Source organism: Rhinopithecus roxellana, chromosome 7 (assembly GCF_007565055.1).
Source record: "Rhinopithecus roxellana isolate Shanxi Qingling chromosome 7, ASM756505v1, whole genome shotgun sequence".
Classification (NCBI taxonomy): domain Eukaryota; kingdom Metazoa; phylum Chordata; class Mammalia; order Primates; family Cercopithecidae; genus Rhinopithecus; species Rhinopithecus roxellana.
This window is the reverse complement of record NC_044555.1, coordinates 129,802,478-129,829,981: the sequence shown is the minus strand read 5'-3', so window position 1 is coordinate 129,829,981 and position 27,504 is coordinate 129,802,478. Positions and strand designations below refer to the sequence as shown.

At 41.1% G+C, this 27,504-nt stretch overlaps 1 protein-coding gene across 15 annotated transcripts; it reads left to right on the top strand.

Moving 5' to 3' along the window:
* The first annotated feature begins 229 nt into the window (after nucleotides 1-229).
* Nucleotides 230-27,251, top strand: FAM122B (family with sequence similarity 122B). Of its 15 annotated transcripts, none has more exons than XM_010371660.2 (10): nucleotides 230-1,351; nucleotides 3,540-3,618; nucleotides 8,469-8,525; nucleotides 8,844-8,887; nucleotides 8,971-9,025; nucleotides 9,279-9,380; nucleotides 10,018-10,079; nucleotides 11,611-11,672; nucleotides 15,591-15,687; nucleotides 24,536-27,251. In XM_010371660.2, exons 1-10 carry the CDS (start codon nucleotides 1,254-1,256, stop codon nucleotides 24,678-24,680), a joined length of 801 nt encoding a protein of 266 aa, XP_010369962.1. In that variant the 5' UTR covers nucleotides 230-1,253; the 3' UTR covers nucleotides 24,681-27,251. The 15 variants fall into 15 exon arrangements, with proteins under 15 accessions (XP_010369962.1, XP_010369961.1, XP_030789746.1 ...); XM_010371659.2 differs by having other exon boundaries at nucleotides 11,608-11,672; XM_030933886.1 differs by having other exon boundaries at nucleotides 3,540-3,630; nucleotides 25,460-27,251.
* Nucleotides 27,252-27,504: the final 253 nt, after the last annotated feature.

The following is a 27,504-nucleotide window of genomic DNA, read 5'->3' as shown; positions in this document are numbered from 1 at the left end:
AATCCCATGTTTTTCTCTGTTTCCCATGAATATTGGTCCAAACTCCTCCTGAAAGCCGATGCTCCAGCATTTCCCAACTATTGGTTCTTTTCAAAATTGGGCGCCAGGGTCCCCAGGCCAATGCCATCGAGGAAGGCGCCGGGCCCCCTGGAAACGCTCCTCCCCTTTGGAGGCGGATTTCGAGGCGGGGCTCCCACGCACGCTCCGTGCCCGCGGGCCCATTGGAGTGGCCGCTGGACGCGTGCGCAGGACCCGATGGGTGCCCGGACGCGGAAGAACTGGCCCCGCGGAGGTTCCCGCTTCTGAAGCGTGGGAGGCGGAAGAGACTGCAGGTTGTAGATTTTGGTCTTGGCCCCAACGTGTTCCCCCAGACCATTAGAACCCAAGAGAGGAAGAGGAGGCACCGCGGCGGCGGCTGAGAGGCCGAACCCCCAACCTGTCCTCGAGGCGGGAGGGGGGCAGGGAGGGGAGAAGCACCGATCCCAGGGCTGAGGAGCCTCCGGGACCAGGTCCGGGAGCATGGGGGGCTGTACCGGGTCCCCGAGCATGGGGAGCTGGAGTCACCAAGGCCGCCCGGCCGGGTCCTACCCGACTGTCAGGTCCTCGGTAATAGCGCTGCCCGGGCAGCCGCAGCATCTGTAGCCCGGCCCCGCTTGTGGTCCTCAGCCGGAAAGATAGCAGCATGAGTTCCGCCGCTGCCTAGTTTCCTCCCCCTCCTCTTCTCCCTCCTCTCTCCTCTTCCCCAGACCACCTCCTCCTTTCCCGCCCCTGCGCTCCTCTTTTCCCTTACCCTCTGTCCTCCTCCCTCCCCTCTGCCCTCTCCCTTCCCCTCCCTCCCCCGCCCTCTTCCTCTCCCTTTTCACCCTCTGCCCTCCTCCTCTTATCCTTTCTGTCCTCCTGCTTTTCCATCTATCCTTTTCCCTCCCTCTTCCCTCCTCCCTCCATCCTTGTTTTCCCTCCATCCCACTTCTTTCCTGCATCCTTTCCCTTCATTCTGTCGCCTTCCACCACTACCTCTGCATCCTCCTCCCCTGCCTCACCATCATCCTCCCTTCCTCATCATCATCCTCCTTCCCTCCTCTCCTACTTTTCTCCGCCCCCAGCCCCCGCCCCCGTCCCCAAGCCTCCGCCCCTTAGCCCCCGCCCCCAGCTGCCAGTCCCCAGCAGCTCAGTCCTGCAGTGAGAGTCTTGGGAGTCCATAGCTAAGCACCAGGAGCTGAGCACTGCCCGCTGTGCCTGCCTGCAAGTCTGACATGGCTCAGGAGAAAATGGAGCTGGACCTTGAGCCTGACACATCTTATGGGGGAACCCTGAGGAGATCCAGCAGCGCTCCCCTAATCCATGGGCTCAGGTGAGCAGGGTTGGGGAGGATGGAGTACAGGGTTCAGGGGCTCCTTGCCTGCGTGCGAGCAATCTTCCTTCCTTAAAGTGCACGTTTGAGCTCCTTTGGGCTCTTCGACCTGAGGGGGTGGCGACTCGTTTGCTTGATAGTGACTTGGGTCCCAAGGTGGAGTGAAAGTTTAATCTCCAACTTTGGGCAGTGTGGAGAAAACGGCTCCCCCTCTACCTGGGGCCATGTTGTCCCACTGTAAAAGGAACTGCAGAAAGCTTCTGGCTCTTCTGACAGGTTACTTGCCCGACTAACTTACACCGGGGAATGTCAGATCGAAGCCCCTGGAACTAGATGTGCAACTTGACACCTGTCTCTCAGAGCTGCTATTTCTAAGCTTAGTTTAGGCATCCTGGTATTAACAGAGGTTTACTTTAATAAATCACAGTTTATCTAATAACTTGTAATTAAGTGGTATGTTCACATCATAGTACGTGATTTGGATTTGCTCTAATGTTTTCAGGTTCCAAAACTGCCTGAAATGCATTGCGGTGAATAAAAAAGAAGGGTAGTCTGTAGCTGAGGGTCAGTGAAAAGGCAGGTTTTAGAAAACGATGGAGAGAATCGACTCTTCAATTTCAGTGGTAGGGTCTTGTGTTTTCATGTGAATAAGTCATGGAGGGTCTATTTTAAGGTAGCATCTTGTAATAGTGAAGGTTAGGTTGGTTCACCTCCTGAGCCTATTGTATTTCACTTTTATAAGGAGACAATTCGTCTTAGGTAGAGAGCCAATTTGCGAGACCCTGTAGAAATGGCATTAGTCCAAAAAAGGAGATGAGAGTACAATTAGCCAAAAACATATTAATCAAGCACAGTGAAGGCAAAGAAAGAGATAATCCTTGCTGTTGAATTGATTATAACATCCATATTTTGGGGAAAAAACAGTTTGACTTTTTCATTTATTAAATATAATTTTGAAACTGAGGGAATGTAGGAGTGACTTTTTGCTTTCCTGTTGCTGTCCTTGGCCCTGAATTTATTTTGGTTACTATAACAATAAACTGGTCTTTTTCTGATTGTCTTTTGAAATCTCGTAAGCAAGCAATTGCTAGGGACTTCAGCAATTCTATTGACCTGCATTTAGACTATTGTAGCAAAAACATACTGTTTTTTGAATCATGATTTAAGTAACATAGCATGATGTGACACAAGAAGGGGCGAGGAGACCAGGCCTGGTCCCAGTTTTCACTAACTAGCTATGATCACGAATGAGTCATTTAACCTTTCTGAGTCTGTTTTCTCATTTGAAAATTGAGAGAGCTGAATTAGGTGATCTCAGTGGGCCCTGAAAGCCCAGTGCAGTTCATTTCTGAAAAATCCTTCTGGAATTCTCATCCTTATCGTGGCGTCGTCCTCTGCTAGGCACTGCAGGGATATTATAAAACATGAATAAAACACCTCTCTACCAGTGGGTTTAAGAAACATCCACATCTCTATTAAGAGACAAAGTAGGTGTCTCAAGAAGCATCTCATCTCCCAGTGTACTCTTTGGGTTCAAAGGAGAGAGTGATTGCATTCCGTTTGTGGATTGAAGAGAGGTTTGTGCCATGCCTTCACTGAAGGGTATGGCATTCAAGATGGATGTAGAAGGAGAGGAAGGATTTTAATAGATGGTGGCAGGAGGGAGAGCATTTGAGGCAGAAGGGGCAACAATCTCTGCTATGTTTATTCCATCCAACAGCAGAGTTCAAAGGTAGAACACATGTTTAGGGTGAAGGGGGAGATGTCTTGATCCACCTCGTATTGTAGAACAATGCTCCTCGCCCCTTTTCGCATCATGGCAAACACAGAAAACAGTACTCATTGGTTCTCTGGGGTAAACAGATGAGGCTGCTCAGGTCTGGTGGTAACCGGTTTGGGGGCGTAGCTCTGACCAGAAGCAGCTAGAGTCAACCAGTCTGGAGCTCCGCCTGCACCACTTCTCCCAGCTGCCCCCGACCACTGAGATCAGTATCTCTGCAAACCTGTAATCCATAGCACACCACTTGGGAAGCTCTGCAGAGAGGACGGTGAGGAGTTCATTCTCTGTATGAAATGAGGAGCCATGGAAGATTTCGTTGTTAACTAGAGAACTGATGTTAATATATTTGAAAGAGATCTTCCATTAGAAAAATTACTAATTTTGGTTGTTTGTTTTTGTTTTTTTCAGTGACCTTTCACAGGTTTTTCAACCTTACACACTTAGAACTCGGAGGAATAGTACAACGATTATGAGCCGTCACAGCCTGGTAAGTATAAAAGTAAGTATCTGAAGTGATTTAGATTGGGGAAAATACTTTGAAATGGAGGTCTTTCTTAAAATGATGTGCTATGCACAACTGTTTAAGAAAGAAAAGATTGATTTTACCTATCTTATTTACTGCTTATGCTGTGACCATTCAGCTTTTGGTACAAAAAGGATACATGGTTAAAAATTTTTCTTTGCTGTGGGACTTTGTATTTTTTAAAATTGTTCATTATTATTTGTCACTACTTGCATCAGGCTTGTGTGGTAAGTCAGGATTAACTTCTAATTATACCTGAGAACAGTGGTCTTCATTTGTCCTAGGATGCACAAATCACTTAAAGGTAGCAGAGTGTTTGTTTCTGATATTTACCTGTTAAACAATGCTGGTTTTCCAAAATGAAGACTCCTTTAAAATGCTTGTATTTATATTCTCTGAAGAGTTACTGAATGTGACTGATCTCTGTAGCCAGAGCTGTCAGGGATTGCTTTATTAGTTGGTCACATTGGGATAAATTATGATGAGGTTTTTTATATGGTAGCAGTTCACATGTGAAACTCACTTATCCAGCAGCTTCAATTCTCTGGAAGACATCTAAGATGAAAGAAGACAGATCCCTAAATGGCAGAACTAGATTTCCATAGTCTGTGCACAGAAGTTCATTGGTTTATTTATAGGAGAGCCTCTGACCTCTGAATCATCTAAAATGTATGCACAATTATAATAAGCTTCCAATCCAATAGTGTGTGAGAAGCAGCAAATTAGAAGGGATGCATTTTGGTTAAAAGTATACTAATAGCTACTAGCAAGGGAGGAGAGGGAAAAACTGAAAAACAGACATTTTTTAAAAATTTGTTTGTGGCTAATTAGTATAAGGGCTAAGAGCCTGTTAGTACACCCCAAGCATGTCACTGGTGTAGAATCATATAATAATTCATGTTCTTAAGGATACCTGGGTCATTAACTTATTCATAAATTCTAGTAATACCTACACTTGTATAGTATTTTACCCATTACAAAGTACTTTCACATATTTAATTGTCATAACAACTCCTATGAAATAGGGAGGGCAAAGATATTTTCCCAATTAAAAGAAGCAGCAGCTAAAACTCAAGAAGTTAGAAGTGACTTGCTCAGAATCGCACAATTAGTAAGTGTTAGAACTGGGATTAGAACAGAGATCTCCCAGTGCCATTCTGTTTGGTATAATTTGTTTAAGAAAGGGAAAACTAGAATACATTTTAGAAAGATTTCCAACTGAAATGACTGAAAATACTTACGGGGGAAATGTTAGCTATCTGGAAGCTTGATTCATTTTACCTTCTTCTCTGAGGATACTGGAAAATATTACTTATTTTTGCTGGATATATGAAAAATGTTTATACATGTTATACAGCCATGCTCCTGATAACAGTAGCATAGCAAAGAAGGGAAAGTGAATTTGCCTCTCTACACTTCACTTACCTCTTTTGTAAGATGAGAAGATTCTTATCAACAGTGGTCTAGGTTCATCTCTCACTGAAATACCTAGTTTTCTGAAAGGGCCATGGTGACTCACTGCTCTTTGTTGATCCTGATGCATCTTTTCATTCCTGCCCCTCTCCTTTCTAGCATTTTGGTCTTCCAAAACTCAGTTTAATCCTTGTATCTCCTCTGGGCAGGCTTCCACAACTATCATAATATTAATTACACTATATACACTCTATCACAGGATGTGCTATAAATCTTAATACATTTATCTGTGTCCCATGGTAACCTGTGATGAGTAAGGTGTTGACAAATGAAATGGACTGGATATGCAGATGTAGGATCTTCATGATTCACCAGCTGATTAGATATAAGGACTAAGAGAAGGAAGACCCCAAGTGATGGAAATTTTGTGTGTTGGTGACCGGGGATTGGCGCTGCCTTTAGTAGGAGTAGAGAAATTGAGGTGATTGGTAGTTTGAAGGGGAAGAAGATGAATTCTTTGGGACATAATTGGATTTAAGGTGCCTCTGGCCCCATGATATTCTTCAAAGCAGTATTCTCACTTTTTTAAAAAGATTCTGTCTGCTTCCAGTGTCACCACTTTTTACTTTGAGCAGATGACCCTTCTTACTTTACAAAGAAGACAGACACCTATCTTGTGTAAATGTCAGCTTTCTTTGCCTTGAAATGTCTTTAGCTTCACATATGGCATTTCTCCCCAATGGTTCATATGCTTTTGACTCTCCTGTTGCTTTGCTTGGTCTATCATCTCCTCTCTATCTTGTATCTTTTCCCTATTCCTCACGAGCTCTCTTCTTTCCACCTTCTCCAGACTCATGCATCTGATGGGGGAAAACAAACTGTTTTCTTTTTCGTAGGTCTTTCCTTCCCTTTTCCTTCCCCTCTCCAAGCTCTTTCAAAGCATAATCTACACTCCACTGCCTCTAATTCCTTGTCTCCTCGTTTCTGGTCAGTTTGTAATCATGCTGCTTCTACCACAACTCCACTAAAAAACTGTTCTTGCAAAAGTTACCAGTGCCCACTTAACTGCCAATGTTAGGGGCCTCATTTCTTATCCCCTTTGAGCTCTTTGCTTTATTTAACCCCATTAGCCAGCACCTCCTTGGAGTTCTGGCTCTTTTTGTGTGTGTGTGTTTTTTTTAGCCGATACATTGCCCTGTTGTTTCTAGTACTACACACAGCTTTGCTCTGTTCTTCTTTCTGGTCTACTTTCCGGTTTTGTCTAAAATTGTCAAGTTGTGTATTATGTAAATATAGCATGTAAATTTCTGACTTTCTCCGCAGTTAGTTTTTGGCCATCCTCATGTCAGCTTTCCTGATCGTTTCACTGATTCTTCAGTTTCTTGGGTTTCCCTAACTGACACATGTGTGCTCTCTTCCGCAGTCTTCTGTTGGAGAGTCTTCCTGCTGTATTTGCTCACCTTGTAGCTTAGTGTTTTCTAAATGATCTTATTAAGAGTTCGCCAGTGGCCGGACACAGTGGCTCACACCTGTAAGCCACTTTGGGGGGCCAAGGCGGGCGGATCACGAGGTCAGAAGATCGAGATCATCCTAGCCAATATGGTGAAACCCTGTCTGTACTAACATACATTTATCTTATGCTCCAGTCTCCCTTAATGGTTGTAAAAATTAGCTGTGCGTGGTGGTGTGTGCCTGTAGTCCCAGCTACTTGGGAGGCTGAGGCAGGAGAATGGCGTGAACCCGGGGGGTGGAGCTTGCGGCGAGCAGAGATCATGCCATTGCACTCCAGCCTGGCAACAAGAGCGAAACTCTGTCTCAAAAAATATAAAAAGAAACTTAGAGCATTTTATTACTATTTTATACTGCTCACTGCATTAGTATTCAAAAAAGTTTTAGTAGTGCGGGGCCTCTTAAACAGGGTGATTGTTACTTGGTTTTATAGTATTACAAGTTCATTTGTAGTTTGTTATAGAATAAATCGTAGTAGTTTTTTGTTGTTGTTGTTGTTGTTGTTGTTGTTTTGAGATGGAGTCTTGCTCTGTCTCCCAGGCTAGAGTGCAGTGGTGCGATCTCGGCTCACTGCAAGCTCCAACCCGCCCCCCCCGGCCCCCCCCCCCCCCCGTGTTCACGCCATTCTCCTGCCTCAGCCTCCCCAGTAGCTGGGACTACTTGCGCCCACCACCACGCCCGGCTAATGTTTTGTATTTTTAGTAGAGATGGGGTTTCACCGTGTTAGCCAGGATGGTCTGGATTTCCTGACCTTGTGATCTGTCTGCCTCAGCCTCCCAAAGTGCTGGGATTACAAGTGTAAGCCACCGCGCCCGGCCAGTGGTTGTTTATATGACGACCACTAGAACTCTCTAAGACCTGTTGATATGAATTGTATTTTACAGTTTGTGACCAGCTTGTAATTATTGTGAAGGAACATAATTTGTCCTCCAAATCATTTCTGCTTTGTGTTATTAAAAAAATGATGATCTAAGGGAAAGCATCAGCTATTTTAAAGATACACCTTGTCTTTCCAAGTTGTTTTTTTTTTTTTTTTTGAGATGGAGTCTCACTCTGTCACCCAGGCTGGAGTGCAGTGGTGCGATCTCGGCTCACTGCAAGCTCCGCCTCCCAGGTTCACGCCATTCTCCTGCCTCAGCCTCCCGAGTAGCTGGGTCTACAGGCGCCCGCCACCACGCCTGGCTAATTTTTTGTATTTTTAGTAGAGACAGGGTTTCACTGTGTTAGCCAGGATGGTTTCGATCTCCTGACCTCGTGATCTGCCCGTCTCAGCGGTGGATTACAAAGTGCTGGGATTACAGGCGTGAGCCATCGGGCCCAGCCCCAAATTGTTTTTTGTTAACTAGTAAGATTTGTAGTGATAGCATGTGATGAGATTTTAGAATGGATTTGGATCGTGAAAGCAAAGCCTCCTTATTGCAGTTTTAAAGTGTTTTTGAAAAACATCAATCATAGACAAAATACTATGTACTAGACTTAATTAGCTTGTCTTCCCCCATTGCTGCATTGGTAATAAAAATTAATAGCGTTGGTTTTTTTTTTTTTTTCTTTCCCTTCTCATGTAGTTCTCTATTTTAGATAAGTGGGATAATGGATATGTCTAAGGCCCATAGTCTTTATTTCTCTAAATTTACGTAGCTTCACATTCATTTGGGAAAAGTGCTGAAGTCAGTGTCTGTCTAGCAACAGATGGTGCTTTGAGGTTGGACACCTGGTGTACTTTTTGAAGACTAAATATACTGCCTCTAGTGCATTAATGTTCAGTGATCTAAAGAGCTAAATTTCGAAGAAGAATATGAAAACTTACCTTGGAAGAGGTTGTACACCAGTACTGACAGCAGACTGCTGCTTTGTGATTCGGAAAATAGTAAATGTTTACTTTTTCTTTCCAGTTGCTGTCATCCTCACCTAATCGTATTCCTAGTAGCAGACTGCATCAGATCAAAAGGGTAAATTTTACTTACTAGCTCAGATTGGAAATTTTTTGGATTTTACATTTTTATTTTTATTTTAAAGATTTAGATATTAAAATGAGTTGGGATGCAACTCTGGTTAGTTGGAGACAGATTATAATTCTTCTGGAGTGTGCAGATAAAATATACAAGCGGCATGAATATTCTACTCTACTGTGATTATGTCAATGAGGTAGAAAAGTCTTTTTAATTTATTTGAAGCCGAGAACTTTGTGGATAAAGATTACAGTGTGTGGAAGAGTTAATATTTTGTCAGTGATCCTACCTTTTTAGCACATATGTTTGTCTTTACAGGAAGAAGGCCTGGATATGATGAACAGAGAAACTGCACATGAAAGGTTAGTGCTTTGCAAGAGCAGGGCCTAGCCTAATAACTGTCTTGTTTGTAAACACTGATGGCTCTTCCCTTTGTTTGTTTTAGGGAAATGCAAACGGCAATGCAGATAAGCCAATCATGGGATGAGAGCTTGAGCCTGGTAAAGTTTGCTTATTTCTGTTTGGTTTTCATTTTCTAGAAACTTTTATGTTGTTCACTGGCTTCATTAATTTTTTCGCATGCTTCTGTCCCCTTCTACTTCCAAATTGGTATTTGTTTTTTGATCTCTGCTTTTCCAACAGAATATTAGAGTCTGTACCTTTCTCTTTGGAAAATCTGGGTGTGTTATCGTAGTAAATAAGAGCTGTGATGTGCTGAATTTATTTTGAGGAGATGACACTTTATGTTTACAGAGTGACAGTGATTTTGACAAGCCGGAGAAATTATATTCTCCTAAGAGAATTGACTTCACTCCAGTTTCTCCAGCACCTTCACCCACCAGGGGATTTGGAAAGGTAGGATAATTGACAGGATATTAAGTCTATTTCACAAACTGAGCTGTTTACTCTAAAACACATACAAATCACACCACTTTTAAAGTACCCAATGCCTTGAAGGAAAATCAATGAAAATCTATGGCAGTAATTTGGAAAATATACATATATATATGTAATTTAGTTATGAGACACACAGACAGCCAAGCAATTCTAAGGAAATTGTTTCTGTCATTTTGCAAAGAACCTTTTGAAAATGGCTGTGGGTCTGGTATGGTGGCTCGTACCTGTAATCCCAACTCTTTGGGAGGCCAAGGCGGGAGGATCACTTGAACTCAGGAGGTCGAGAGCAGCCTGGGCAACATGGTGAGACCCCATCTCTACATTAAAAAAAAAAAAAAGATACAAAAAAATTAGTCAGGCATGGTGGTGCACACCTGTAGTCCTAGCTCATCAAGAAGGTGGGGCAGGAAAATGGCTTGAGCCCAGGAATTTGAGGCTGCAGTAAGCTATGATTGCATCCCTGCACTCCAGCTTGAGCAAAAGAGAGACCCTGTCTCTAAGAAAAAAAAAAAGGTAAGAAAGAAAACTGGAGTGCTAGAACTATTTTAATATTGAATATGTTTTTTTCTAGTAATGTTTTTCACCATTCTTACAGATGTTTGTGAGCAGCAGTGGGTTGCCACCAAGTCCAGTTCCCAGTCCAAGACGATTTTCAAGGTAAGCAAACTTGAATTTTAAATGTGGTTGAAGTACCATTCATTACATTTATCTCTCAGATTAGCTTTTTGTGGCTGGGCGCGGTAACTCATGCCTGTAATCCTACCACTTTGGAAGGCCGAGGCTGGTGGATCACCTGAGGTCCAGAGTTCAAGACCATCTTGGCCAACATGGTGAAACCTCGTCTCTACTAAAAATAGAAAAATTAGCTGCGCCTGGTGGCAGGCGCCTATAATCCCACTTACTCGGGAGGCTGAGGCAGGAGAATCGCTTGAACCAAGCAGGCGGAGGTTGCAGTGAGCTGAGATCGCATCATTGTACTCCAGCCTGGGCAACAGAGCAAAAACTGTCTCAAAAAAATATATATATATTTTTCCCAATATTTCACTGTGAAATTTTCAGACATCAAAAGTGAAAGAATTTCACAGTGAACACCCATATACCCACTGCCTATAATCTACAGCGAACACCCATATACCCACTGCCTATAATCTACCATTAACATTTTACCAGAGTTTTTTCTTTTTTTTTTTCTTTTTAATTTGAGACGGAATCTCGCTGTGTTGCCAGGCTAGAGTGCAGTAGCGCAAACTCAGCTCACTGAAACCACTGCCTCCCGAGTTCAAGCAATTCTCCTGCCTCAGCCTCCCGAGTAGCTGGGATTACAGGCATGCACCCCCACACTCGGCTAATTTTTGTATTTTTAGTAGAGATGGGGTTTCACCATGTTGGCCAGGATGGTCTTGATCTCTTGACCTTGTGATCCGCCCACCTTCGCCTCCCAAAGTACTGGGATTACAGACATGAGCCACAGCGCCTGGCCCCAGAGTTTTTTTTAGGGGGGATTTAATGCTGATTTATATTTAGTGGGGACACACACACACACACACGCACGCACACACACCACAATAATCCTTTTTAAGAATAAGGAAGAAATGTTAAAGTTCATAGACTAGTCAAATTCAATTTCGCTCCTGTTGCCCAGGCTGGAGTGCAGTGGTACAATCTCAGCTCACTGCAACCTCTGCCTCCCGGGTTCAAGTGATTCTCCTGTCTCAGCCTCCTAGGTAGCTGGGATCACAGGCATGCACCACCACGCTTGGCTAATTTTTTGTGTTTTTCATAGAGATAGGGTTTCACCATGTTGGTCAGGCTGGTCTCAAACTCCTGACCTCAGATGATCCGCTTACCTCGGCCTCTCAAAGTGCTGGGATTACAGGCCTGAGTCACGGTGCCCAGCCCCAAAATACTTTTTAAATAAGGTATCTTTTTTTCTTTAAACTGTTGTGGGTATTTTGTCATATGGCATATTTTTTAAATGGCTTAAAATGCTGTTGTATTATTCCAGGTTGCCATATGCTGGGTCAGATCATGTATTGGCATTTCAGTTATTCAGTTACACAAGAAGTTTACATTTTAGTCATTGATATGATTGTCCATTTTATTTATGTATTTGTTGGGCTGGACTGCTGTTTTATCTTGCATCTTGGATGTTCTTCACATTATCCTGTTTGTTTTTTCATCAAAGCAGGAGAAGTCAGAGTCCAGTCAAGTGCATTAGACCCAGTGTTCTCGGTCCTCTTAAAAGAAAAGGTATGTAGCAGCATGGTGACTATAGTTAATGCTACTATGTCATATACTTGAAATTTGCTAAGAAAGTAGATCTTAAGTATTTTTACCACACACATACAAAAGGTAACTAGGTGAAGCAAAAGATGTGTTAAAAACTTGACTGTGGGCTGGGCACAGTGGCTCATGCCTGTAATCCCAATACTTTGGGAGGCCAAAGCAGGTGGATCACCTCAGGTCAGGAGTTCAAGACCAGCCTGGCCAATATGGTGAAACCCCGTCTCTACTAAAAATACAAAAATTAGCCGGGCGTGGTGGTAGGTACCTGTAATCCCAGCTACTCGGGAGGCTGAGGCAGGAGAATCACTTGAACCTGGGAGGCGGAGGTTGCGGTGAGCTGAGATCGTGCCACTGTACTCCAGCCTGGGCAACAGAGTGAGACTCCATCTCAAAAAAAAAAAAAAAAAAATTTTTGACTCTGATCATCATTTCACATTATGTACATACATCAGATCATCACATTGTATACCTTAAATATATGTAAATTTGTTTGTCATTTATACCTCAGTAAAGCCAGGGGGGAAAAGAAAAAGATAAGCATCACGCTTCTGGTCTTAAACCTAGCCAAGCTTGAATTAAAAACTAGAACTCCTGTCTGAAATGAGCTAACAGCATTGCTCTCTTGTGTTCTAGGGAAACTCAAAAGTATTCTTCCGAATGTTTGCTCTACTGATTTTCAGTTTTGTAAATGAGTTATTTGATACATCTGTATTTTCTTATACTTCATAACAGTTTTATTCATATATTCATTATCATTATACATTCAAAAAATTGCCTCTCGGTTATCTAAATATGACAGAGATGCATAGTTTATAAACTGCAGAAATATATGCTAATACCGTGTCAAATATATCCATAAATGTGCTATTTACTCAAATATAAGGTGAGGTTTACCCCCTCATCAAATTATGCCTCATCAAAGCAAGAATTGCCTTATATTCAATTCTATAGAGTTTTTTTTATATAACAGGGTGCTCTCAGTTACCTTGTTTTGAACCACAAAGCAGTAGACTAAAATAGTTTACTTTAGTATCAGTCAACACTAGTGCTAGATGCTTATAAAGGGCACCTGATGGCATCTCTTTAAAAAGGCAACACAGGTCTGTAATCCCAGCACTTTGGGAGGCCGAGACAGGAGAATTGTTTTGAGCTCAGGAGTTTGAGACCAGCCTGGGCAACATGGAAAAACCACGTCTCTACAAAAAATACAGAAATTAAGCAGGCGTTGGTGGCTTGTGCCTGTTGTCACAGCTACTTGGGAGGCTGAGTCTGGAGAATTCCTTGAGCCCAGGAAGCAGAGGTTGCAGTGAGTCAAGATCACAGCCTGGGCCACAGAGTGACACCCTGTCTCAAAAAAAAAAAAAAGCAACGCAGGTTTTTGTCTGTTTTTTGAGACCAAATTTCACTCTTGTTTCCCAGACTGGAGTGTAGTGGCATGATCTTGGCTCACTGCAACCTCCACCTCCTGGGCTCAGCGATTCTCCTGCCTCAGCCTCCCGAGTAGCTGGGACTAGAAGCACCCACCACCACGCCTGGCTAATTTTCTGTATTTTTAATAGAGACAGAGTTTCACCATATTGGCCAGGCTGGTCTTGAACTCCTGACCTCAGGTGATCCACCTGCCTCGGCCTTCCAAAGTGCTGGGATTACCCCACCACACCCAGCTGGCAACACAGGTTTATTCATTATTCCTGGGGATATGACTACACGATTGCAAGTGTCAGGTGTTATTTTAAACGAGTCTTAACAATAACTTTTTTTTTTTTTGAGGCAAGGTCTCGCTCTGTCTCGCATGCTGGAGTGCAGTGGTGTGATCTCAGCTCACCGCAACCTCTGCCTCCTAGGTTTAAGCTATTCTGCTGCCTCAGCCTCCCAAGTACCTGGGATTACAGTAGTGCGCCACCATGCCCAGCTAATTTTTGTATTTTTAGTAGAGACAGGGTTTCGCCATGTTGGCAACACTGTCCTCGAACTCCTGGTCTCAAGTGATTCACCTGCCTCAGCCTCCCAAAGTGCAGGGATTACACAGGTATGAGCCACCACGCCCAGCCATTAACAATAACTTTTTTTTTTTTTTTTTTAATTGAGACGGAGTCTTGCTTTGTTACCCAGGCTGGAGTGCAGTGGTGCGATCTTGGCTTACTGCAACCTCTGCTTCTTGGGTTCAAGTTATTCTTCTGCCTCAGCCTCCCAAATAGCTGGGATTACAGATGTGCACCACCACGCCCAGATAATTTTTGTATTTTTAGTAGAGATGGGGTTTTTGCCATGTTGACCAGGCTGGTCTCAAACTCCTGACTTTAGGTGATCCACCTGCCTCGGCCTCCCAAAGTGCTGGGATTACAAGCATGAGCCAACCGCGCCTGGCCAACTGTACTTTTAAAAGCAATTCAGCAAGTGGTTTCTTTGTGCAGATCACCTTCAGGGCCAGTAAACAGACCAACTTTTCTAATGTTAGGGGTACAGGTATTTGTGGCTTTGAAAACTTTTCAGTCGTAGGATCATACACACATTCCAAAAGTGCTGTATTTCAAACAACTTAAAATTAAAGAACGTGTGCTCTGGAAAATAGTTCCTGATATGGTGACAATATTTGTATTTAATATATAAATTTTATTTTATAAACAGTTTTTCCTCGATCTTGTAGGGAGTTATTTGTAGTCCTAGGAATGTTCTCAGTAGCTAGTAAGTGAAAATAACAGTTGGAAATAAAGCTATTATTGTTATTATTACTAACTTAAAATTTGTTGCAGGAAGTTGAAGGAATTAGTATGGTAGTTTAGTTTTACAGCTATTCCAAAATACACCAGCAGATGGAGGAATTCTTTGCTCAAAAGAGCTAAAGGCTTTTACTAGTGAGGCAAACTCAAAAGCCCAGCAGCAACTTTTAAAAGCTGCACATTAAAGCATGGAAAATAACAACTTTTGCAGATTTTCAGCAATTTTCAGAATAGTCCCAGAGGAAAGATAATTAATTGATAACATGGACAAAATGAATGTTGCGTTTGTTCTTGCTTGATCTTTTTTCATTCTAAGAATCTTACACAGTTTTAAGTTCAAAGTTACTAATTTTCTACTGGAGTATAGACAGGCTCATGAATTAAATTGTCTTGAACATTCCGTTTTCAAGCTCAGATGAAGAGCTTCAGAACCAAGGAATGTGTATGTTTTAAATAAAATCAGAGCCTGATTTTAAAGGAGCTTATTCTAACTTAGGGTTTTACTCTTTGTACTCCTGGTAGCAAAATGTTAGGCAGTATCCCTGTTGGTGCAAAGTTTTTCTATTAGCAATTCCGAGAAAATCTGTAGGATTGAGGTGGTCAGTACAACACAAATTTTGTGAATTGAGTAAGATTTGCTTTTGATTACAGATGTGTTTTCAAACTTATCTTTTTAATCTTCATTTTCATTAAATAGTGTGAAAGCAACTTTTTACTTATACACTACTTATCATTTTTTAACCAGTTTGACACCATCTTAGGAAATGTTCAGATATCAAAATGTATAAAACCAATAGGCCTTGCTAACCATGTAGCATACAATATTCACTGTGAGTTTCCGCTATTTGGGAATTCTTTATCTCTACTGTGGTCAGCCTTGCTTCATTTTGCCTGACGCAGTCAGTGTTCTACTGTCCTGTTAATGTGAATATGTCCATAGCACGCTGTGGATAATGAGTGAGAAGTTTTTAGGGCTGCCGACTTTTTGGTTGAGTTTATGTGGAAGCGTATTTCTTCCACGTTAAAGCACATGGGAAAATAGTTGTAAGCAGTGGTTTGAAGAAGTATTCTGAGCTTTGGTTAAACAAAGGTCATCCCATTTTAGCACCACGCCTGTATTTGTAAAATTGTTTTATAGTAGCATCATCTCTTTCTGTTTTAGGTGAAATGGAGACAGAAAGTCAGCCCAAGAGACTCTTCCAAGGCACTACCAATATGTTATCTCCAGATGCTGCGCAATTGTCTGATCTCAGTTCATGGTAAAAAATGAAATAAAATGAAAAGTATACTAGAGTATAATCCATTTTAAAAGAGCCACATGGAAAGTATATTGGGATAATTTAAAATATTTTCAACTTCTTATCCATGCTCCCATGAAGGGGAAATCTCTGTGGAGGATAATGTGAAAAAACAGATTATTTTAAAGTCAAGAGTATTTCATTTGGAAATGTATATGTGTTTCTGACACCTTCGCTTTCATTCCCAGCTCCTGTTAGGTCAGCCTGTCATTAGTTGCCAATGGTGTGGCAGTGCCAGCTGCTGGCTGGTGTGAGAAAGAGTCTCTGGGTGGCTGTGGGTAATGTGTACTGATTGTAGCTGCTCTGCCTGCGTTTTGTATCCAGTCCTTTCAACTTAGCAGAGAATACCAGGATTCTCTTAAGCATAGTATTCTCTGATTAGCATTATCTATTGTTATCTTTTTGAAAATTATGAAATATTTTGTCACAGTGCTAAGGTTTCATTTTTATAATAACATTTCCTGATTCTTACGGTCTAGTCACACACATGTTTTTTAAATCTTACTCATCCTAGTTTAGGTCTTTAAGGGCCTTCAGTGTTTTCATGAGAACGTTAACTTCTTTTCCTATACCTGAAGTTGAGCACTTGCGTGCTTATATATATGTTGGAAGGAAGGGGAAGGAATAAGTAGCAGTGACCAGTTAATATTTTGAAATCTTTCAGTATGTTCTGATCAACTCACTGAATACTTGTGTAATCAATTGTGTACTGTTTTTCAGAATTGTTTTTGTTCCCTAAGTTTTACAGCTGAGGATTTTTTTTTTTTTTTTTTTTTTTTTGTGTGAGATAGACTCGCTCTGTTGCCCAGTCTGGAGTGCAGTGGTGTGATCTCGGCTCACTGCAGCCTCTGCCTCCCGGCTTCAAGAGATTCTCCTGCCTCAGCCTCCCGAGTAGCTGGGACTATAGGCACGGGTCACCATGCCTAGCTATTTTTTTTTTTTTTTTGTACTTTTAGTGGAGCTGGGGTTTCGCCATGTTGGCCAGGCTGGTCTCAAACTGCTGACCTCAGGTGATCCCCCCACCTCGGCCTCCCAAAGTGCTGGTATTACAGGTGTGAGCCACCGTGCCCAGCCTGAAGGTCTTTTTAAAAAACCCACGAGGGCACTCACTTTAAAAATAGCAAGATCATACCCTCTAAATGGAAAAAGTGTATAAGCCACTTACAAGCTATAAAGATGGACGATCCCTTCTTCCCAAATCACTTATTCATTGTTCCGTGTGAAATAACCTGTACTTCTAGTTGACCAAGAAGTCACAGATTATTCTAGTTTGTTAGTCTTTTTGATCAGTACTATTCTAACCTTGGAACAGATAGATGCCTTTTAGAATTGTTCTAGCTATTTTCAACCCCATAGTCTCTTTTTCCTCTCATCTCTGTATGTCCTTGCTAGTTCAGTGTGCTAATTTTGGTAGAGTGCCTTTCCAGGTATGTAGATGATGGCAAAGAGAAAACTTCTGAAGCTTGTCAAGAGGACTATTGGGTGAAACTCTATCCTTAGTGGAAAGTGCATATCACTTTTATGGTAAAGTGTTTTAATATAGGCACATGACTATAAATAGGTTTGCTTACCTAGTTACTAACCAAGTGACCAAGTTAAGTAAAATATATGACAGCATTTTACCAAGCTGAAAACATACAGGGTGAGGTGACTTATTTTTATATTGTCTTTGGCTGACAGTGCAGGATGCCGTAAAACAGGTTCATGCAAATAAGTAAGAAAGGAAAGAGAAGGTGCAGTATTTACGAAGGTCTTGTCTCGTTGTCCGGACATTTATTCCTCTGAGCAGCACAACCTAAACCATCTCTAGCAGTGGCTGTTGTGAGGCTTCTATTTCCTTGTCACTACTCCTCTATCCTGTAGACCCATGAATGGCTAGGAGAGCCCTGGAAACGTCAACATTGGTGACGAAGGAAACTTTTATTTTATTTTATTTTTATTTTTTTGAGACAGAGTCTCGCTCTGTTTCCCAGGCTGGAGTACAGCAGTGCAATCTCAACTCACTGCAACCTCCGCCTCCTGGGTTCAAGCGATTCTTCTGTCTCAGCCTCCTGAGTAACTTGGATTACAGGTACGTGCACCACACCCGGCTAATTTGTGTATTTTTAGTAGATACGGAGTTTCTCCATGTTGTCCAGGTTGGTCTCAGGTGACCCACCCACCCTGGTCTCCCAAAGTGTTGGGATTACAGGCGTGAGCCACTGTGCCTGACCAACTTTTGATTCTTAAACATAAAAAGCTGTTGCGGCGTGGTGGCTCATGCCTGTAATCCCAGCACTTTGGGAGGCCGAGGCAGGCAGATCAGGAGGTCAGGAGATCAAGACCATCCTGGTTAACACGGTGAAACCTCGTCTCTACTAAAAATACAAAAAAATTAGCCGGGCATGGTGGCAGGTGCCTGTAGTCCCAGCCACTCGGGCAGGAGAATGGCGTGAACCCAGGAGGCGGAGCTTGCAGTGAGTGGAGACCGCGCCACTGCTCTCCAGCCTAGGCGACAGAGCGAGACTCTGTCTCAAAAAAAAAAAAAAAAGTTGTTGCTTCACACAAGAGACATTTGCTTTATTCACAGGCACTCATAGAGTGTCAACAAGCCAAGTATGGTTCAAGTAATCTGCAAAAGAAATCTGTTACTCAAAATTCACAAAACTAAGTGTCAAAGATAGTTAAGTCATTAATTAAACTTCCAGATGATGTTTTTAGTCAGTTTGCAGCAATTGTACTTCTGAGGTTATTAAAGCTTAAAATTGTGCTGAGACTGTGGGGACACCTTATATATTAATGATGCTGACATTTTTGCCTATAATTAAGAGATTTTTAAATATGATTTACTTCTTTTATATAAAAAATGGATCCTGGCCAGACATGGTGGCTCACACCTGTAATCCCAACACTTTGGGAGGCCGAGATGGGCGGATCACTTGAGGTCGGGAGTTTAAGACCAGCCTGAACGACATGGTGAAACCCCTTCTCTACTAAAAACACAAAAACTAACTGGGTGTGGTAGCGCATTCCTGCAATCCCAGCTACTCTGGAGGCTGAGGCAGGAGAATTGCTTGAACCCGGGAGGCAGAGGTTGCAGTGAGCCAGGATCGCACCACTGGACTCCATCCAGCCTGGGCAACAGAGCGAGACTCCGTCTCAAAAAAAAAAAAAAAAAAAAAATTCTGGATCCTGCTTTTGCAGAAACTTTTTTTTGAGACATAATCTCACTCTTGTTACCCAGGCTGGAGTGCAATGGTGCAGTCTCTACTCACTGCAACCTCCGCCTCCCTGGTTGAAATGATTCTCCTGCCTCAGCCTCCCGAGTAGCTGGGATTACAGGCATGCACCACCACACCCGGCTAATTTTGTATTTTTAGTAGAGATGGGGTTTCTTCATGTTGGTCAGGCTGGTGTCGAACTCCCAACCTCGGGTGATCCACCCGCTTCAGCCTCCCAAAGTGCTGGGATTACAGGCGTGAGCCACCATACCTGGTCTTTTTTTTCTGTTGTTGAGAAAAGATCTGGTCTATTGCCCAGACTGGAGTACAGTAGTGTGATCATGGCTCACTGCAACCTCTGTTTCCCGGGCTCAAGCCATCCACCCACCTCAGCCTCCCGAATAGCTGGGACTACAGGTGTGCACCATCTCGCCCAGCTAATTTTTCTGTTTTTGTAGAGACCGAGTTTCGCCATATTGCCCAGGCTGGTCTTGAACTCCTGCACTCAAGTGAACTGCATGCCTTGGCCTCCCGAAGTGTTGGGATTACAGGCATGAGCCACTGCACGCAGCCTCTTTTATCTCTTTAATGCAGTTTCATTAATCAGAATCAGACATTCACATTCTTAGAAATGGGGCTAGAGATAGGAATCCAGCTGTGTTCTGGTTTCTGCTACCAAGGTTGGCAACCTACTTGATAACAAAACTGAGGAATCTGTGCTAGGCTTGATAGGGCTGTGGCTAATTTTTTATTTATTTACCTACCTGCTATTAATCTGGTAGAACCCAGCTTATTGACTGAACAAGGCACAAAGTGGTTCAGCCAGATGGGGTGATAACATAAATCAAACCGAATATCTTAGTTTTGTGATTACTTTTATCATTGGATGGTTTTAATGATTTGCTATTTTAATGAAACTACAGAAACAACTGCCCTCTATCCTTTAGTGAGCAGAAAAAGGATCAGATCATTAGATGTTATCTTGTCATTTAAATATTTATAGTTTATTTCCTGCCCCACCCAACAAAAGGAGAGATGGCTTTTATAGCCTTTAGATTGAAGTTTATGTACTAGATAACAATCTTTAAAATCTGACATCTTTTGAAGCATAAATTAAGTTTGAAATTTGAGTGTGGACCCATTTGGAGTTTGTGTCCAGTTAGGCATACTTTTTCTTTCTTTTCTTTTCTTTTCTTTTTTTTTTTTTTTCCAAATGAAAATTCCCAAATCTTTGCCAACCAAATCTGGAGGACATTATCAACCACAAGGCGGGAGTTATGTCATTTTGCATTTAGTCCTTATGGACATCAAAATTTGAGCATAACTCAGAAGTCTACCTTTGCCTGTGCTTTGATTCTTTCTGCATGTTGGGAGCTCTTAATCTGCTCTTCATTCTGTTGGGAGTGAGACTGTGTGTGTCTGCAGCATACTATATAAAATAAAGGAGTTTTCAGGGCTGCTGGCCATACGGTGACGATTAAATGATAGTGTCTTTTTTTTTTATGAAAGGAAAACTTATGAATTTTCTTACCCCGTGCATCAGTGTTAATGTGATAGTTTTAACACATTTTTTTGTTAAATTGGTCTTAGTGGTTCTAACACTATTTTTAATATTATATGTGTCATGCCAAAATTTCATGAATATGTGACAAGTACAAAAAATAAGTTTTAATCATTAATAGGAATGTGTATGTCTGTACACATCTCTAAAGTACACGTGTATACACACACACACACACACACACACACACACACACTTTAGAGATGTTTATGTGAGCAACTTAGACATCTGTGCTGATAGTTTAAAACTCCTGTCTACCTTCACCATAAAAATGAGCAAGTTAAAAAAAAAAAAACATGGCCGGGCGTGGTGGCTCAAGCCTGTAATCCCAGCGCTTTGGGAGGCCGAGACGGGCGGATCACGAGGTCAGAAGATCGAGACCATCCTGGCTAACATGGTGAAACCCCGTCTCTACTAAAAAATACAAAAAACTAGCCGGGTGAGGTGGCGGGCGCCTGTAGTCCCAGCTACTCGGGAGGCTGAGGCAGGAGAATGGCGTAAACCCGGGAGGCGGAGCTTGCAGTGAGCTGAGATCCGGCCACTGCACTCCAGCCCGGGCGACAGAGCGAGACTCTGTCTCAAAAAAAAAAAAAAAAAAAAAAAAACACTCCTGTCCTCAGCATGACTGCGGACTGATATTTAAATATGTGATCTCAAAAACTTAGAGGTTATTCAGAAGGATAATACTAGGACCCTTAAGGTAAGATAGTAGAGACCAGAGAACATGCCATATATATCAGTTTAACCCACAGCAAGGGGTGTGGGGATGCCCTACAGTCATACCTTATACCAAAATCTGTGCTAGGCTTGATAGGACTGTGACTAATTTCTAATGCATTTACCTGCCTGTCATTAATCTGATAGGACCCAGCTTATTGACTAGACAAGGCACCAAGTGGCTCAGCCAGATGGGGCGATGGCATGAATCACACTGGACATCCTACCTTTGTTATTACTTTATCATTGGACTGCTTTAATGAGTCACTCATACTTCATCCTTAGTTTTTCTAGACAGAGGGCATTACCTTAAGTCATCAGTACTTTTGGTTGTGTGGTTCAAATATTGCCTCAATATGTATATTCAGTGGCTGGAACGCATTCGTTCCGTTTTGATTCAGGGATTCCTATGTCCAATTTGAATTGTCTAGATCCTTTTTTACTGTTGTCTGGCTTTCGGCCATTAGTGTAAGTAAGGTTCATTAGCACTTCCATCAGGGCTTAAGCTAGGAAAGAAAGAAGAGATGAACTCAAATTAGTCCAGACCTCGTTGCTTTTAGAAGCTCTGGTAGAAGAGTTAATAGTAGACTCTGTGAAAATTACTTTTGTGCAGTGATGTTGCTGTGGGTTAAAAAATCATGTAAGTTTACTTGACATGGATAGAATAACAATGAGTGATTTGTGACGTGAAGTCTCTGCTTCCATGACCATGAGTAGTTGTGCCAGATTAATTCAAACGGAAACTAGATTTTAGTTAAGTGAAAATGTCTGGTTAAAGATTTACCAAGTTCTGAATCTAAATTGCAGTGGAGACTAAATGTAAGTGTGCTATTTTCTGTTAATTAACAAAATTATATACATTTATATTTTAATAATAGGGAAGACATTCTGAGATGAAATATTCAGGGCTTTTTTTTTTCTGCTTCTCCATTAGCTTATGTCTCTTAAGGTAAATCAGCAGTGTTAGAAGCCAGATTTCACTGCATGAGTCCTGTTGTGTGTTTTTGAATGAATACAGGATTCACCCAAGCAAGCAGGCCTTATTACAAATGGAATCTTTTAACCCAGGGCTCACCGTAAGTCTGGTGGTTGGAATAAAGAATTCTTTATTTATATTCAGATTATCTGCTTGGTGGCCAAGTTTTAATCTAAGCCCATTTCTTCCTGCCAAGTAGCATAGAGCGTGTCCTTCGGCTGCCCGGCCAATATGTGCTTTAGGAAAGTAAATTCATTTTAATATTAGTCTAGGCAAAAACCTGCAGGAGGAAAAATCGCTTATGTTCCAAAGGCAAATAGAAAGGTCTTTTGATTTTCCAATGCCTTGGATTATCTGTGCAACTTTCTTTCAGTAGTTTGAGTAATTCATATTTTAGATCCATTTTGCCGTTTGGTTGAAAAAATATCGGAGCCAGCTAAAATTTCCAAACTTCTTACTTAAAAGTGGTATTATTAATGATGCATTTGACAGCAGTGAGTGTAGAGTAGGAGTAGTGTGGAATATACTGTTTCCATTTTTACTTTTACTTTTCTGAAGCCTATTTGTAGTCTGTCTCCACCTAAAAACAATCCACAAACAAGAGAATGAAATGACATTTCAAAGAAAAGTAGACGAGTAGAGAAGCAAGGGTGGGGGTGATATATTTCATTGAGGGTAGTACAGGGCCCAGAAACTTTCTAATGTACCATAGATTACTTTTAACACTAGAAATACATTAACTTGGAAATTCAGAAAAATGATAATATTAAAGACTCCTAACATTTTCGGCTCAGCATGTTAGACTGGAATGGGCCTTTTCAAAGGAGCTAGTGACCAAAGTTAAAACTAGAACACATGTTTCCTGATTTCCATAATTCCTTCTCCAATTCTGTGCTTTTTTCCTTTTCAAAAATAAAAAGTGTCTGTGTAAATTCTAAAACTGCCCAATTACCTCTCCCGCTTTGTCTGTCACTGTGTTTTCTTCACTCTCTATACCCCAGCCACAATAGTCTGTTTTTGTTTGGTTCCTAGAACTACCCTTGCTTCCTCCCAAGTCTTAACTAGTTAATGCCTGCCCATCCTTCAGATGATAGCAAATATCATCTCTGGGGAACCTTTTCTCATTCCTCCGAATTAGATTAGGTTACCCATGTTATATATTCTCATAGCCCCTTGTATCTTTCCTTTATCACTTTTATTGCAAATTATAATTACATATTTATTAGCATGGTTATTTAAATGTCTGTCTCCTGCACAATACTGTAAATTCAATGAGGGCTGGGACCACGTCTGTTTTAAACACCGTATTTCTAATATCTAGTGTGCTTCCTGCACTTGGCAGACAGTAAATATTAGAATAAGTGAATGATTGAATTCAGGGCAAATATAAAGCATAGATCTTATTATTGGATTGATGGAAATCAAAGCCAGAAAGGCAGCTTGATGCCAGACTGAAAAAGGCTCTCAGTTCCCCGCTGAAGTATGGAGCCAGATTCATGAGTCAGGCGAGGTTGATGGTTGGGAACAGTGAGCCCCTGGGCTGGATAGGGAAGGAATCCCTGGGCTGGGTATAGAGGTGCTTGATGTCCAGATCTGGAGTTTTACTGGAAGGATAGGAACAGGTGCCAGTTGTCAGGATAAAGAGGCAACAGACAATGGGTACTGAGACCATGAGTGTAGATTATTCATTGTAGAAGCTTAACTGGAGAATAACTGAAGGGATCAAAGAAAGGGACTCTTCTAGAAATTGACCTTTGGGTTTTGAAAGCAAGAAGAAAGGAAACAGTGTAAGGAATTATAAATCGCATAGAATTGGAGGGGGAAACCATTTAAAAATGTGTTTGAATTGAAGGCCCTTTGGGACTGGGAAAGTGATCAACTCTAGGGGAGTTGAAAGACTTTGTTTTAGAATAGAGGAACTATGAGGCAGTGTACTTCATCGAACACCTCTGATAGTCCGAGTATGGTTACCTCAGTAAGTAACTACTCCTCTTGCTCCAAGCCTGATGGGAAGATAAAAAGATAAACATAAGGATAGAAATTTCTTGAGCTGAAGTGAAGTGAAGGAACTCCCTCCCAAAAACCATGGCATGTCAAGAGGAACGTTTATTGTAGGTTGGATGGTCTGATGCCTCCAGGGGGGACAATCAAATGATACAGGACCTCGAAGAGTCTTACTTTGGATTTTTGTAGCTTTATAATGTAGTATATTATGTAGTTCATTGCTGTGGCTTTATGCTTTTTTATTATTTACAAGTGATCTACTGATTTGTGAGCTCTTGAAACTGTGTCATTGCATGTTACGTTTACCCTGATAGTTGCATTTGCTTATAATTCTTTTTGCTTTGTCTTCAGTTCAGATATTTTGGATGGCAGTAGTAGCAGCAGTGGCTTATCCTCAGACCCGCTGGCTAAAGGCAGCGCTACCACAGAGTCTCCAGTAGCATGCTCCAATTCATGCTCTTCGTTCATCTTGATGGATGATCTCTCACCCAAGTGACTTAACCATTTCTGATTCAACGTTTTAACTGCTGTTTCCTACATAAAATGTTTAGTGGGGAACGCAGAGAACTTTGATCCATAATGAGGATTAAAGTTTTACAGATTTCACCCATTCTGATGCTATTATTACTCTTTGGCATCTCTCTTCTCCAAATTTCAATTTTGTGAGCCTAATGACCTTAGCTAATAATCTGGTTTTGCTGATCTCATTTTGGATTTAGTGATTAAATCTCAACTGCTCATTTTTGATTGCTTAGAGGAATTTTTTTTCTTAGTGCCTCAACACCTATTTTGAGTTTATACATTTAAGAAAGGCACTGATACGTATTGCCTTTAATGGTTCTTTTCCGCAGCAGTGATATGACAGATTTGATCAGAAATTCTCTTGCTTGAGAGATTTTTTTTTTTTTGTTCTTCATTGACTACATAGTTTCAAATCTCTATTTCATGATATATAAATTGCTTTTAATTATATTAAATTTTTGTTTTTCTGCATCAGCTTAAAGTACATTATTTTGTTTCCCTTTCCTGTTTGAGCCGCTTATGCCATTTCTCACAGAGGGGAAGAAATACATAGTTGCTTTCATTACCCTTATTGCTTCTTTGCTGTTGGGGTGTGTGAAGTGAGCATTGATTTTAGTGCTGAGAATGTAAATGGACTTACAGGATGCTTGGATTAGTCACCACAGGTTCTTATGACTTTGCTACCACAGTTGATATATTTCTCCTCAAACCTGTTGCCCTAAGGAATATATAAAATATTGTTGATATTTCTAGGTGGTGTTATCAAGGAGAAGAAATTCCTGCCTTGACCCGATGTGTGGAGCATCTACAAATGAATGAATAGTTATTTACACACAAACCACTGTGTACAAAAGCGTCCATGGAGCTGTCAGTGTCTCGGGTGGCATTATGAGGCCTCAGGTGCCTTGGGGTACATTGTCATGCTATAAGGGATGTATATCATAAGGTATGGTGGAAGAGGGGCCTTATGTGTATGATTGCCACATACTGTTTCTGTTGCTGCTTTTTTTCCGATTCCTTTTTGTCATTGGATTTGTTTGTTTTGTCATGTGGTGAATGGTGTTTCAGTTAATTGTGTTGCCGCCAGAATCAGAATCCAGTTCTTGTTCATACTGCCTTATAGTTATTGTGTTGCCACCAGAATCAGAATCCAGTTCTTGTTCATACTGCCTTGTAGTGAGGGCAGTTTAATATCTACAAAGAAGCTTTTAGGAGCTGAAGAAGTCAATGTGATTGTGCGTTCTGCTTTTAAGAAGCTGTTTCAGCTATGAACTGTGTACATGCTATAAGTGTGAAGTACCATAAGTTATTTAATTTTTAAAAGAGGAAACTCCTGAGTGAGCTGTTTAAGAAATCTGAGTGTAATCTATTGTTACGTTATTTATAACTAGGTAAAATGTCTGTCGTGATAGATTTCTTTTAATGTTCAGATATTGTGGTTGGGTTGTCTATATTTAATATGCAGATTTGCCTGCTGGAATCATCATAATCCATTTTAAAGTGAATGTAAGAAATGAAAACTACTGCATTTGTGTCTTTTGAAGGCAAAGATCCTTGGATTTTAAAGGAAGATTATGTGCTTTGAAGGCACTCAGAGACTGGTAATAGCATATGGCTTGAAGGGAAACCCATTCTCTTTCAATTACAAGAGAGCATCACTTAGCGTGCAGTAGTTCTGTTATAGCATCCGATGTGTCCTTTATTTTAAATTGTAACCATAACAGCCACTAATGGCTTTATTTCTTGTATTGCTCTCATCTGGGAAAAGTCTACTTCTTCAAACGTAACATAAATATATCTATTATGAAGCTTGTCCCCTAGTATGCCATTATAAAGAAAAAATTCTTCGATGGTATGCAGTGTATCTATTCTGTTTGTAAAGGATCATGTCAAAATGTTCTGCCTCTATAATGATAATAGATGGTTTTGTCTTTCAGGAGATTTATCCACCTACTGTCTTCTTTGCCTTAAAGGGACACTTGGCCATCATTTTTAGACTCAAACTTAACACTGTTAAGAAATAACTGAAATATGATGGTACTTACATTAATTTTTGAAATTCAATGGTGGGATAGAATTAGGTCAGGAAATGGAAATTGTTCCAATGGTGTGAGAACTAGGAGATAAGATGATTCACTTTATTATTTAAACCAAGCTTCATTTTTAGTTTTTGTTGTTTAAATGAACTGGAAAGTTAAGTTTTTGCAGGGATTGTTTTGAAATAAAGAGATACGCTAACTCACAGATGAACTTTGTTGATAAGACCCCTTTATTTTTATATAAAGTCTAATATTTGAAAAGTGATTGTTATAAAGTAAAATTCTCTCTTCCTATTCTAATATATATCATATATTTCAGGCTTCTATTTGAAAACAGGTATAAGAGATGATATGATGGAACCCTATAATGTTTTTTGCTTGATTGACTTATATAATCACTGTTTCATGATTACTGCTTTTGGAATAATAGGAAGTTTTGTGAAACGCTGGCCTTGTGTATATCTTAGAATAAATTTAATAAAGTGTGTATACATGCATAAAATTTACTAATGTTTTAAAAATCTGTCCTTCGTTCTTATTAATAATCATTTTCTGCCCTTATATCCCAATAGTTTATTCTCTGTGTCTAATTGCAGGTCAACTTTTGAATAAAAGGATATCAGAAACACAAAAGAACTAATAGCTATGTTGAAGTTGGGGCTGTTTGCAAAAATGAAGTGAAACCTCTCCACATAATCAAATTTTCAAGAGTATTTTGTAGAATTTGACAATTTAGAAGGTTCTTGCCAGGGTCATACA